Source organism: Nannobrachium achirus, assembly GCF_963921795.1.
Source record: "Nannobrachium achirus genome assembly, chromosome: 5".
In the NCBI taxonomy this organism is placed as follows: domain Eukaryota; kingdom Metazoa; phylum Chordata; class Actinopteri; order Myctophiformes; family Myctophidae; genus Nannobrachium; species Nannobrachium achirus.
In genome coordinates, this window is record NC_137814.1 from 20,384,654 (window position 1) to 20,399,329 (window position 14,676).

Sequence of the window (14,676 nt, forward strand, 5' to 3'; positions counted from 1 at the left end):
ACAGTGGTTGGATAAATGTGAGTAAATGTAAAGGCTGTTGTGTCCAACTACTGAAGGAATTTAAGACAAAGATGTATATAACTATGTGTTAGTTGTGTGTGTTTTCATCTGTGTTCGTTGTGTGCGTGTGCGCGCATGTGTACCGTATGTGTGTGTGTGCATGAAAGTGTAACTTTGCATATTAGGATGTGTTTATGTTTGCGCGTGTGTCTGTGTGAGAGACGTCTGTGTGAGAGACGGGGTGTGTCTGTGTGAGAGACGGGGTGCTTACTACGGCGCCGATATCTCCTTTCTCTCCTGGCAACCCTGGTCTGCCTGTTTCGCCCTATAAGGAAAACACAAACAACAGAATAGGGGTTAGGGGTGGGCGATATGGAAAAATACAATATCATGATATTTTCCCAAGCTGAATCACGATACACAATGTTATCACGATTCTTTTTCACGTTGGTTTTTATGCTTATTTTTCAAGTTACTTGACAAAAACTAGACTATCTGGGTTCCTTTTGGGAGGTCTAAATTATACTTTACAAGTATGTAACTCTGACAGTATACAAATGAAACCAAATTTCATTTGTATACTGTTAGAGTTAAGTGGATACCTTGACATTTTCAAGTTTGAGAACTGATGATTTTGACCAAAATGCAGGTTTAATTGAATTCAGCAATGAATCTCTGTATTACTGTAACGATTTAAACAGGATTTTTTTACAAGGCTCCTCAATTGTATCACGATATATAAGATACCTCTGAAAAGGCATATCGTGAAGACATTGTATCGTCTCAACGATAATTATCACCATATCGCCCACCCATAATACAAGTTGTACAACTTGAGGCAGTGCAGAGTGCATGGTACAAATGTGTACATGGTATAGCTAATTTCTCCTGGTAGTTACCCTTTAGCCTAGAGAAAAACAAACAAGTAAACGTATATCTCCGGGTTGAGTAGATATGGTGTAACGATAATACGATCTCTCACCTTTCCACCAAAGTCTCCATCTGGTCCTTTGGGCCCTCCTGGAGCCTGCAAAGAAAGAAAACGTGGTACAGTAAGTGATGTGATGTGATGTGATGTGATGTGATGTGATGTGATGTGATGTGATGTGATAGGTTAGAACAACTTGGGTGCTAAAATAAAGGTGTCATACGAGGTACTTACATTGCAGTCGAAAGAGCAGCACTGAAAACAGAAGAATAAAAGAAAGGAGTCAGTGATGTCAGATTATCATCTTTTATATATACATTTATATTTTTAGCTTTACTTTTCATAAGATGTAAACATAAAGGCTAACAATTAGCTAAATGATGGTTAGAATCTGAATGGTGGAGCTCAGGTCATCCAGCCTATCAGCTATACAGCACCATCTATTTATGTTTTCAGAGCAAACAGTAACATGTTAAATTTAAAAAACATACCACATCCTTTGTCTCGTTTGTCTGAAAAATAAAAGGGAAAACAATGGTTAGGATATGATACTGTATCAAAATGCGAAGAGAGGAGAAGAGAAGAGAAGAGAAGAGAAGAGAAGAGAAGAGAAGAGAAGAGAAGCAGATACATACAATCATGTCAATGATGCTGCGGATGGTTCCCATCTTGGTGGATCTGGAGTCATCGGCAGCAGTGAAGTTCTGTCTGTAGTTGTGGTCTGTTGCAATGACTGACAGCCTGGTGTCCTGGTGAGGCACAAAAACAGAAACATGTAAAGGCCTACTGTAAATGAATGACTTGCAGCTTCTGTTAATGGCTGGTAGGCCTATGGGTTTTATCCAGAAGTTAGAAGTACTGTAGTAGATACTAGATATAGAGTATTTTGAAGATTTCTATACTCTCCTGATGATAACATACTGAGGACCTGCTTCTAATAAACGTCTTTATTTTATTTTATAGCAAGTATTCAGTTTTCCATGGCAGACAATTACAATCATCATCCAACCCCAACCTCACCCAGTAAGAAACACAATATACTGTATACCAGTAAGACGCCCTAAGGGTAAGAAGTGATCTCGCCCTTTCCGTGCACATGGGCGCGTGCACATGGCTGCTTTGGCATGTATACACTTCTGCTGAGCTGGTCAAGTCATCACTGTGATGTCAGAACAGATCAGCTATATCCATATATGGAGTCTGTGAAGTCAGATGTAGAGGTATTGACTAGCTCCATATATGGAAATAGGTGATGATCCAGTCGTCTCCATTTAAGACTATATCCGGGGCTTAATATTGATGGGCATAAAAGGGGTTCTATTGTATGGCCATTCCCAGATATGCATGGGCATAAAAGGGATTCTATTAGTGTGGTAGGCCTAACAGGGCATGATCTGGGAAGGTCAGCTCCATATATGGAGATATAAGTGATAATCCAGGCGTCTCCATGTATGGATATCCAGGGTTTGATGAGGTCAGTGTCGTCATCTTCATTGCGACCGTAGGTCGCAGTTTACTGTCAGAACCGGCACAGCTTGTCCGTATGTATGTACGGTATACATGTATAAGTGTGGTGATGTGTCACTGTGACATCACAGGTGACATCGCAGTGATGTCAGATACTCAGAGCAGGGATCTCCATACAGTATATGGGCATAAAAGAGGTTCTATTAGGGATCTCTAATTCTCTATATATGGGCATAAAAGGGATTGTATCCCAGATGATGCCCTGTTAGGAGAACCACACTAACAGAATCCATATATGGCCAAGACAGATGGCCCTTAGGCGTCTTACCGCTATATGGATATCCAGGTAATGATAGTCAGCAGTCTTGATTTGCAAATTAATTCTGTCTTGGCCATATGGAGCGTCCATATATGGGCATTGCCAAATATGGGCTTAATATTGCTTGTAGGTGAATACCGCCTATGCTGCCATCATGTTGAGACGGGTCGGGGCGGAGGGCGCCCCGACCCGTCTCAACATGATGGCAGGAGAACGATTTCGCCCAATTCAAGTCTATTTTCTTCAAAGATAGCTAGAAATATACTGGCGAATATTAGAGACAATATAACCCAGCACAATTTAGCTTTTTTTGATGCAATTAGGCTACAGAGTACATTTGTGCCCGATGTCTATTGTGCTAGATTGTTTTATTGTTAGGCTCTACTCTGACTGATATTCGCTGCCTACAGAGTATGCACAAATGCGCTCTGTATAATGCGAAATATAGACTATAGCCTACTCTCTAGGCAGCGAATATCAGTCAGAGTAGAACCTAACACTAAAACAATCTAGCACAATAGACATTGGGCACAAATGCGCTCTGTAGCCTAATTGCATCAAAAAATAAAAATTGCGCTAGTGTTATATTGTCTCTAATATTCGCCAGTATATTTCTATCTATCTTTGACTAAAATAGACTTGAATTGGCGAAATCGTTCTCCTGCCAGCGAGTGTTGAGACAGAGAGAGAAACGGGGAGGCGGGGCGCCCCGACCCTAACATAGGCGGTATTCACCTACAAGCCTTAACACATATGGTGCCAACCCCGAGTTTCCCGAGTTTGTATTGGTACTAGTGCTGTGCCAACCCCGAGTTTCCCGAGTTTGGGCCGTTTTTGAAAAAAAAAAAAAGTTTTTTTTTTCAAAAATGATCGCGATCGCGAAATTGCATGTTTAACCCCCATACCAACCCATTCTTTCAAACATGGCAGCCATGTTTGTTTACATCTGAAGAAAACATAATGGGTGATAAATCATGAATGCCTGAACGGATTTCCAAGCGGATTTTTTTGTTTGAAAGCTGTGAACAGCATCTACACACGTGGTGCATCATCTAGGCATGGGCGTGCACTTTTTACACACTTGCACAATTACATGGAAGTCTATGGTAACCATGGCAACGCGAGACATTGAAGAGAAAAAATCATTGCAACATAAGTGTTAATATTGATGACATCCATATTGCCAGAACAGGCTGTCTTGGTCATTGAGTCAACAATGTGATGTCACAACAGGTCAGCTATAGACGTTGAGGCGTTACCCACTTACGTACGGACAGGATCTGCTGGGTTTCATAGTAAACTGTGACCTATGGTCGCAATCAATGCATAGATGGCATAGTTGAATCTTGTGAAATAACATGTCGTCAACCAATCATCAAGTACGATGATACACGAAAGAAGAAGAAGATAGTTTGAACTTATTCCTGACTCATAATAGGGGCCAGTCTTTCTATGCTCAGTAAGCCCAGGATGAATCCTTGTGTAAACAATATTTAAGATGTTTACTTGATAAGAGTTCATAAAATATTTCACAAAGAGAAGCTGCCTTATGGGTGTTTTCATCCCTCTGACTGAGACATTACAGTACTGTATGTTACAGGAAGATTTAAGGGTCGACCTCTGTATGTCTTGGCAACAGACCCTAACAGCACCAGTTCATCCAATGTGACATTATTTACAGTTTGTTTTAAAGCCATTTAGACAAACTGTCTGCAATCTGTGTTGAACATACAGTACATGCTATAGCTCTATATGTCAGAACAAAAGTGCACCCAGCTGAAGTCTTTTCACATCTTAAAATCTGTACTGGCACTGTTGCAAACCTGGCATTGCTTCATAAGGAAATTAAAGCCTGGGGGCCAATCTTAATACAGTGTTTTCATGTAGTCTTTTCTTACACTATATCAATAGTAATAAGGTCTAGGATAGTGTGCATGTATGTGTGTGTGTGTGTGTGTGTGTGTGTGTGTGTGTGTGTGTGTGTGTGTGTGTGTGTGTGTGTGTGTGTGTGTGTGTGTGTGTGTGTGTGTGTGTGTGTGTGTGTGTGTGTGCGCGTGCGAACTGTGCACTTTGACTTTATATTTTTGTGTAGTTGTTTTTGTTGCATTGTTTTGTTCTGTGTGTGTGTGTGTGTGTGTGTGTGTGTGTGTGTGTGTGTGTGTGTGTGTGCGTGTGTGCGTGTGTGTGTGTGTGTGTGTGTGTGTGCGTGTGTGTGCGTGTGTGTGTGCGTGCGTGCATGCGTGTGTGTGTGTGTGTGCATGTCATACCTCCTGGTCAGGTGAGATAGCGACAGCGAACACTTTGACACCATGTTGTCTGGCTTCATTAGCAGCCTCCTGCACACCTCCACAAGGCTCCTTGTAACCAGTGATGGGATGGCCATCGGTCACTACTACAATGTACTTGTTCTCATGGTAGTGGGAGCCCCTGCAAAGACAAATGCACACTTCTTAAAGGAAGGGTAAGAGATTTCATTTTATTTATTTTTCAGCTAATTCACCATACTCCTGGCCCTCTCTATGGAGGCTGCCATTTTCTTTTACAGAGGGCGCTAGAGAGTTTTTCTCTGTGTGCTGCTTCAAAAAAACATCTTTTCACTTCCTTCCAAGTCAGGAAGTGACAGGGAATTGTCTGTTGCCAAAGAAATAAGCCCAACAGAAGCAACTACTAGGCTATACTACTTTACATTTACATTTGAAAATAGCATATCAGCAAGCTCACAATGTGTCTTGTGAGCTTGTATATTTTCTTTTTTTTTTATATTGAGGGAAAAATATATTTTGAATATTTTTGAAACATTTTAACAACATAAATCTGTGTGGAGGTCCCTGGAACCACATATTTTCAGATGGGGGTCTGCGACTGTGGACAAATATATTAATCTGGGGTCCTTAATATGAAAGGATTTGGGAACCACTGGTTTAAAAAATATTAGAAAGTAAGCCCAATAAGCAACTGTACTATTTTTTTTAAAGACACAAATTGCTTATTATAAGCAGACATGGTAACCCAGGTACATTCAGAGCCCAGAGTGCCAACTACTGACACTTTAATGCAAGTACAACAGGAAACCAAATGATGTTTTTCAGGCCAGCTTTTTCAGCCTCCGCCTCTTTCAGGATATGAACAGGAAGCCGGGGGCGGGGACAGGAATATGGTGAATTAAAAAAAGCTGTTTCTGTTTTGGTGGAGGGACAGGTTTTCCTCCAATCAGGATAGAGTGGGGCCTTCCTGCAATCATGGTCGAGTGGGGGAGGGCACCAAGGCCCGCCCCCACTTGATCATGATTGGAGGATTAAAGATAGATAGCTGAACCACTAAGCCCTATTCAAGCCCCGCCCACTCAGCAACTTCCTGGTGCTGACATCACGCTTTGAAGGGGAAACCCTACTAAAAGCCCATAGAGTTAACACAGAAATCGCAAATCATTGATGAGCTATGGACAGCTCAGAAACATGCCTACCAGTGACATCATTAGCTTCTATTTCAGCGTGCTAACGATCCAGGAAGAGAAAGGCTGTAGTTTCTATTAGCTTGGAATTACGACAGGGGTCTTCAACGTTTTCAGGCCAGGGACCCTTATCTGAGAGAGAGATGAAGCAGGGACCCCCTCTACATATTGTATAAATGTGTGATGTAGATTTTCATTGATTTCACAGATAGATTCATAGACTTGTTTGACAGCACTGTCATCAGTCTATGTTGGATTCATGTCTTTAGTTAACTTGACCTTTCACTATGTACTTGGTCTGCTCTTTTTTACCTCAGCCACACCAAACCTATTTGCCGAAAATAGCCGATCTACAAGCTCTCAACGCCGAGCTATTTTTGGCTAAAGTTCTCCTCAGAACAGGGATGCGAGGGTTCAAGTTGTTAATTTAAAAGGCCCCCTGTAGTAACTCTGAGGACCCTCTAGGGGTCCCGGACCCCCTGTTGAAGACCCCTGGATTATGACATTGGTAGGCAGATTTCAGAGCTTTCCACAGCCCTTAAGGACGAAAAAATATTCTCTCCACTACACGGAGTGACTTAATCCAGACAAACACTAATTAATATGGAGAGTGATAGATATGAATTATGATACATAATTGTATGATTGGTGTATGAGGCTCATATGACCATATAAGGTTATATTATGAACTCCTATCTGAACTTACAGTATAGGAGACCATGTTTTGGTTTTGGTTATACTGTATGTCACTATAGTGGAAAGTTACCAACACTCTACGTGTCTGTCTTCTTGTTATGATCTGAGAATGAATCAATGAGTCCCACGATCTTATACTGTCATATACTGTATTCCTTATATACTGTATGTTAACTTCCATCTAGGAAGAGAGAGAATTAGCAAGCTGCCACTAGGATGGTATGCTCACTGTTTGTCTTCCTTGTCTGACTCTCTTCAATACAGCAATTTGTTGATAGTCCTTTGGCTCGTCTCTGTCTTATTTTGGGTTATGGATTTATCCATATCCATATTTATTTAACTTAATCAGTTTATATCCATCAGAGAGAATAAACAAACTTTAGTTTGTCTGTTTTACATGGAAAGCATGTTGTGTGCATGCGTGTGTGTTGTCATTACCCTATGAGCAGCTCAGCGAGGCCTCTCTTGATAGCACAGTCAGTGTATGTGCCCTTGCCGATGTATCTGATGGTGTCAATGTCATCCTTCAGCGCCTGGCGTTGCGTGCTGATTTCAGTAAGGTTGCGTACGAGGATGACATCGTCACTGTAATGCAACGCTCCGGAGTTCCACGTCAGGTAACGATCACATGGATGGCGCCTGAAAAATGACACACAACAAAATTATTGACTGATATTCAGTCAAAGACACCATCATTGGCATGTAATTCATATGCAAGGCTGCAGGGGGCATAATCACAGGTAGCAGGTTCCAGAGTCTACATGCATGTATCTTACATGTCTTGGAGTTCATCTATGAAGCGCTTGGTGAAGTCCTTGATCTGGTCAATATAAAAGTTGGGTGGTTTTTGTCTCAGGGCAACACTCTCCGACGTGTCCAACACAAAGAACAGGTCGACAGGACACTCTGTACACACAGACGTAAGATATAGACAGTAATATAGTTACTATATAGGTATATAGTTAATCAATCAATCAGCAATCAATCCATCCATCCATCAATCCATATGCAACTAGAAGCAGTGCTCTTCCGAGCACAGGTCTCCACCAGGCCACACAAATCAGCCTGTTATAGCGCCACCATGAGGCTGATTTAAAAAATGTGGGGCAGAGGTTCTGAATTAGCATCCAGGGAGTGTGTGTGCTCAGTTTGGCAGCGATCGGGCCAACGGCGCCGGAGATTAGCTGGTAACAACCAGGCCACACAAATCGGCCTGTAATAGCGCCACCATGAGGCTGATTTGAAAAATGTGGGGCAGAGGTTCTAGATTGGCATCCAGGGAGTGTGTGTGCTCAGTTTGGCAGCGATCGGGCCAACGGTGACTGAGATTAGCTGCTCACAAACTGCGAGGACGCACAGACGCACGCACGCACGGACGGACGGACGCACGGACGGACGGACGGACGGACGGACGGACGGACGGACGGACGGACGGAGGGGAAAACATACTCTCCCTCAGCCTTCGGCTGGTGGAGACAATTATCCATCCATAGATATATAAAACAAACCTAGCCCAGCCCTACCCTCCCCTGCCCCTTCTTTGTATATACTTACTGTTTTTCTTTTTTTTGTTCTTTCATTTTATTTTATTTACATATCTACTGCATAGTACTGTGTTCTATTCGTCTGTCATTCAATGTTATATGAGATACATAAATGGTTTCCTGTGGAAATAAGCTTAGTCTTTTCATGGATCTCCTTTTAGTAGACCTTGTACCAGTGAACTGTACCGTCGTGAAACTGTACCTTTTCCTATGCAAACTTCTAATAAAGTCTTCAATCAATCAATCAAGCTAGTCAATCAATCAATCAATCAATCAATCAATCAATCAATCAATCAATCCATCCTATCATCCTTTCATCCTTCCATCCAGGCCTGTAATTTCGTCATTTTAGGGGCGTGGCCACTTGACCTTTGGTGTTGTCAATTTTTTGAGGGCACAAAGGCCAAATGCCAGGGCAGGAAGGCCATCAAATAAAACAAGATTTTAGTCCATTGAAAGAATTTGTTGAATTTAAGGGTTAGGGATGATAACCTAATCTGCAAGTGAAATAGATGGTATTTACAATCTGATCCATGCTCAGCCCTGGATTGGTTTAAAGATGGGGACTCTGGGGAGTTAAGATTTCAGAATCTCAACAAAAAAAACACTGGTGTCTATATGTCAAGAAAGTGACACCGGTGTCTACTGTCTACAAACTTGACAAGAAAGAGACAGAGGAGAAAGTGGTACAGTCAACTGGGGCATTAAGGCCACTGTGGCCTCGGGTCATGCCATTGGTTTGAGGGGCACCAGGCCAAACTGAGGGGCAATGGCAGCCATGGCCTTCATGAAATTCCTGCCCTGAATCAATCAATCAATCCATCCATCCATCCATCCATCCATCCATCCATCCATCCATCATCTTTATTCAATCCATCCATCATCCATCCCTCCAAAGAACCAACCAATGAAGCTGGCTTCAGTTCATGGTACCAAAATGATGCATAGGCTACGTGGCCTATATTCAGGCATACCAAAAAGTATAGCCAATTAATTAATTATTTGATTAATTAATACAAATAAAAAATAAAACATTCTCCTGAGTAGGAAGCCCACAGGGCAGCAGAATCGGATGAGGAATCAAGTATAAGTGTGGTGTCAAGAAGGTGGTGGTCAGGTCAGGTGTAGGCCTATATGCTAGTCTGTATCCATAAGATGGCTGTCCTCATCCCTCTGTACCTCATTATTAGCACCATGCATGCAGCAGCAGACACAATGATGGCATGAGAGAGGGCCTGCACCTTTATTTCATATTTGTCCACAGCTGTTTGATGTCTGATACAATAGCAACATTACAATCTAAACATATATAGGCTTGCAAGTATACCCTAGCTTATAGCCTAGTTGTGATAATGATAAATGATCACTGAACCAATGGCCTACTCACAGTAAACTTGACAATCATGTTCTGTTGCTATTGCAACTGTGCGCTTGGTTGGAACAACTAACATCAATACGCAGCCTGAGAGAGAGCACATCTGGCTTCTTTCCTGTGGCAACTTAGGCTAGATGTTATGAAGGAACATGTCGCTTTTATTCACACACAATAATCTGATCTGCTATAAGCTACATTGTTTCATGGTAACGATTTAGTAGGCCTATATATTCGGGGAAGTAAAATAATGTTCAACCTACCCGCAAACTTCGGTCTATTTGGGACCTGCGCTCGCACCCCGGCCAAGACGCACAGCAGCACAAGGAGAACTCCTCCGGTCTCCATCGTGAAAGCTGCAAAAAAAAAAACTTTTAAACTCCTACTACCCCCCCAAAATCACCAAACCACTCCGACCCGCAACCCCGGTACCTCTAAATAAGTTTTGGCGAACTTTTGTTAATCCAGTGCTGCGACGCCGTGTGTCCAGTGCGAAGCCCGGAGCGCGCAGAGGACCTGGAGACGTCGAGGAGAAGGCGGAGGAGGAGTTCACGCGCTTTCTGTGAAGGAGGGAGCTATCATTCAGAACGCGCACAGGCCTGGAGGAAAAGTATGGTCTAATTCTAAATACCGTTCAATAATCCTTATTGTTCCTTATATGTAATGCGTATTTACTCCTTCCTTATGCTATATTCAAACATTTTCAAAAGGTACAAGATTAATTCTAGGCTTAATGTATTATTTTTTATGAGCCTATCCTCCTTTTACTTTTGTCCTTGTGTAAGGAAATGTTGCTGGATTCATTGATTCAGAAACTTGATGGGCTATTTCTTGTGTCAGAAATGAATGTTTCTACTGTATAGGCTACGAGTTGAGTGAGTTATGTGATTTTTCCAAGACACCAAAACAGTAAAGAAGAGAGAGAGAGAGAGAGAGAGAGAGAGAGAGAGAGAGAGAGAGAGAGAGAGAGAGAGAGAGAGAGAGAGAGAGAGAGAGAGAGAGGGAGATTTAAAGATTAACTGTAGCCTATGTGTAGACAAATACGACAACACTGAATAGATGCAGACTGGCGTAATTTTCAGCACTCATGCTTTTAACGAATAACAGCTGCCAAACATCTTGAAGCATTCTGTCATCTCTTCAGTCTTTTCTCTCTCTGTGCATGTCTCCCTGCTCTCTTCCTTGCAGGGAGTGGGTGGAGTCTCTACACATCTGGTACACTTCAGTGTCCAGATCTGACCTGCACATAAAAGAAAGAGTCAAAGAGAGGAGGAGGAGGAGGAGGAGGAGGAGGAGGAGGAGGAGGAGGATGAGGGGGAGAGTGGAACAGAAGGATGTTCTTGGCATGATGTCTGTTTCCTGACCAGCAGTCTTTCAGTCAGAAGGAGCCACACTGCCATCTAGTGGTCTTTAATTTGCTGGAGGAGGTGGTGTTTGGGGTGGGGTCTGCAGTCTGCTGGAGAAGGCATTGGAAAAAGACTGGGGAAATTGGGGATGCATTGCCAAGGAGGGGAGAGTAGAGGTGTAGGCGTGTAGAGAGTAGAATGTTCATTTGGCAACGCAGTGATGGGGGTAGCTTGTCTTGCAGTTGCTATGGACACGTGTATGTGTGTGCTCCTAACTGTATGTGTTTCTGAGAAGAAGTTCTGGCCAGGACTCAGAGTTTCCACTGAGGTCACTCTTTTAGGGAGGAAAAAAACAGTTTTGTGTGTGTGCAACAGGGGGGAGGGGGGGGGTACCATTGAAGAGAAGGAGGGAGGGATGAGGGGGCATAAAAGGGAGACAGACACATCTGGTAATGATCTTTGTTTATTACTGAGCTCTCACAGTAAATCGTAGCCGTTCTGATTCTTGTACAAATTCAGATTTGAAACAGGGCATTTTCAGACAAAAACATCTTCAGGACAACATTAGAAATAAGTGTTTTGTTGCACTTTTTGTGTGCAACCTGGCTTGAAGATATATTGTGTTGAATGTTTATTTCTTTTACCAAAACCAATTCAATTAAATCTCAATAACAGCCTTCATACTGCCATGAATAGGCCTATTGCTAACTCAGTACTCTTTGAATATTGTGTGATTGAGAGAATTCTGCTGCCAGCTTTGCTTCTGCCAGAAAAAATCACATAGGCTACAGTAACAATCAAATATTATAGTGTACAACACCAGCTTATTAATGTGCACATGCATGCCTGCAAACAACTACAGTAAACTTAGGTCATATAAACATTCCATGCAATTACCTTTCTATCCTGGAATGAACCGTGCCCCATCAAGCTTTTTACTAGTGCAGTTAGTGAGAGGTCTTAAAATATATATATAAAGTTTGCATACTAACATCAAAGGTCTGCAGAACTTCTTGTCTTTGTTGGCAGACAAGAGACATTTCTCAATTCTGACTTGGGAGAAGATTCTACAGAAACACTGAGGAGGAGAGCATGTGTGATGCGATGCCAGGGGAGATGCTTGGAATTCTGTCCCTTTGACTACAAATCACACCAGATCCGTCAATATGTATTGTAAAAATTGTAAAAATCCTGTCAGTCCGTATCTTCCCAACCTTTCACTCCTATTCAGTTGTAAAGTGTGGTGGTGCTATGGCTGACTGCTATCTCCAATAGCCAGTGGCATGTCAACAACACACCTCATTTAATCCATGCAAGCATTTTTTGATGTGAACTGATTGGGCATGAGAGTCAAGAAGACTATATTCATTCGTAAAATTATGATGAATGAGAACAAAAAAGAAAAGAAAACCCACAAGAAGTGAGATGAGAGATTGGTGAAATAAGAGAGGAATTACACTGAAACCCTCTGAACCTCTTTTTGTCCCTATTCCAGGCAGTCTGAGGCAGAACATTAAAACCAGCACAGCAGAGCACACAGATGGAGCAGATTATTCTCAGATTGCATGATGTTATGTTACGTTATCCAGTCCATTAGTCTATGGGGTCCTGGGTAATAAAATATGTATAGGCAAGGGTACTGTGGGAGGTGGGGTACAGGTCAGAATTTACTGTCAAAGCAACTGTACCACACAAATGCAGTGTAGTTTTAATGTTATCGTTATATTTTGTTGTATATGACATGCAGTCATTTGCTGAAAATAGCAGCTCTACAAACATACAAAGCATCACAGAGGCAAATTTGAGAGCTTGTAGATATGCTATGTTCACCGCACAACACAAGTATAAATGTGCTTTTTGGCCATGTGTTTACCTTGACAAAACATGAGGAAATGGCAGCCAGATTAAAATGCCAAAGAGCCCCATCTGAATTAAGTTAATGACAGGAAATGGGTCTAATGAATTTCCTGGGGATTAACAGGCCCTCATCAGTTGGGTCTTATACTCTTTGACCTCTTCTCTGCTCAATCCTACATTTGCTGACACATCTGGATCTTTCAATGAGTATCTTTCAGTCTGTATTGTACTGAAAAGGTGTCAAGAGGGATAAGGGACCTCCATGGCCAAGCAAAGCTCACCTCTGCTCTGCTCTGCTCAAGATTCCCTCAACCAGCCCCTAGGGCTGCTTCTAATTAGGCACGCAAGATCAAGTTAGATAAAAGATACTGGTCACTTACCGCCACCTAGTGGACATTTACAAACTTACCACTGTGCTGCCTCACCTGCATCCTTCCATTACCCAATAATAATTGGCTCATCCTGGCTGGTTGAGCCAATTATTTATTTACTATTGCGTCTTTCTTGAATGTGTAGTAAACCATGTACACAATTCTGTATACTGAGAACATCTGTTGTCACATTTTGTTCCATTTATAGAATCCATACAGATGTCTTCTTTCTACCTGGCAAAATGTAATTTGTATTACTTAAAGTAACACATTAATATTCTCTAGAAAATATCATATTAGCCCATGTATATTATACATAGGCTATGTATCTGTGGTTACACTTATTAGCCATTATCCGCCAGTTCAAGCAGTCAGGCTCTTCGAGTGATATTATGCAGTGGACAGACAAGACCCCAACCGTCATCTCTATTTTGAGTTTGCCCAATAATTTATTTCTAAACAAGAAACTACCTGTACCAAGTTAGTGTCTTTGAACAGTATGTGCAAACTTGCTTAATCAATAAGTATTTTGTTCATTTAAATACTTTCAATCATCATGCACAAAGTATAAACTACACGTTGCCTGACAAAGGCTGTACCTTTATTTTGAAAGCAACACAGCTTGAAAACTATAGAAAATAGACCCACAGGGCTAAACTTTACCAGTCATTGTAATCAACGTGGAACCATTAAACCCTCTCTATTCATGATGTTCTCCTTCTCCTATTTTAGAATATCAGTGATCTTCGAAAAAAAAAATATAACATTTCCATCAATAAAAAAACATATAAACCAAGCCTAATAGGAAAAATTAAGAAATAAGTTAACTTTTTAATAGGGGACTGTTTTTTCTGTTTTCACATGGTCCATAAACCAAAGATTGGTATAAAAAATAACAGGAAAACTATATTCCAGTGATCTCCAAAAAAAGAAAAGAATATGGGTACTGTACATAGGTTTGGCCATTTCAAACAAGATTTAAAATTGTAAATGAATTTATGAATGCGAGACCAGCTGCTTCCATTATAGCATGCCAACATTCCAGGCAGAGAAAGCCTGGCAGTACTGTAGCTTGGATTTCTTTTTGACATAATAACAAGCATTGATGAGGAGTAGGACCAATTATATGAACGTACGGATGTGACCAAAGGGACCAATTCAAAATCATTTTTACACCAACCCTTTGTTTATGGTTCAAATAATCTGAAAATAGGGCCCAGGTTTAAAAAATAAGAATACCCCCCGTCCCACCCCCATCCCTAGAACAGCAATAGCACTGGTTAAGTGAAGATCAAATATTACCATCACGTCTAATGGTAGCCACA

At 41.6% G+C, this 14,676-nt stretch overlaps 1 protein-coding gene across 1 annotated transcript in view; it reads right to left on the reverse strand.

The window, feature by feature from the left end:
• The window catches only part of col6a1 (collagen, type VI, alpha 1), a 47,117-nt gene extending 36,888 nt beyond the window's left edge, over positions 1 to 10,229 (reverse strand). The window contains exons 1-9 of the mRNA XM_080725232.1: positions 10,041 to 10,229; positions 7,638 to 7,767; positions 7,300 to 7,500; positions 4,982 to 5,141; positions 1,564 to 1,677; positions 1,420 to 1,440; positions 1,163 to 1,183; positions 983 to 1,027; positions 272 to 325 (exon numbers count right to left, since the gene is read on the reverse strand). Coding sequence (XP_080581358.1) covers positions 272 to 325; positions 983 to 1,027; positions 1,163 to 1,183; positions 1,420 to 1,440; positions 1,564 to 1,677; positions 4,982 to 5,141; positions 7,300 to 7,500; positions 7,638 to 7,767; positions 10,041 to 10,125 — 831 coding nt within the window. The 5' untranslated portion in view covers positions 10,126 to 10,229. The remainder of the gene's footprint in view (positions 1 to 271; positions 326 to 982; positions 1,028 to 1,162; positions 1,184 to 1,419; positions 1,441 to 1,563; positions 1,678 to 4,981; positions 5,142 to 7,299; positions 7,501 to 7,637; positions 7,768 to 10,040) is intronic.
• Between the last annotated feature and the right edge of the window lie 4,447 nt (positions 10,230 to 14,676).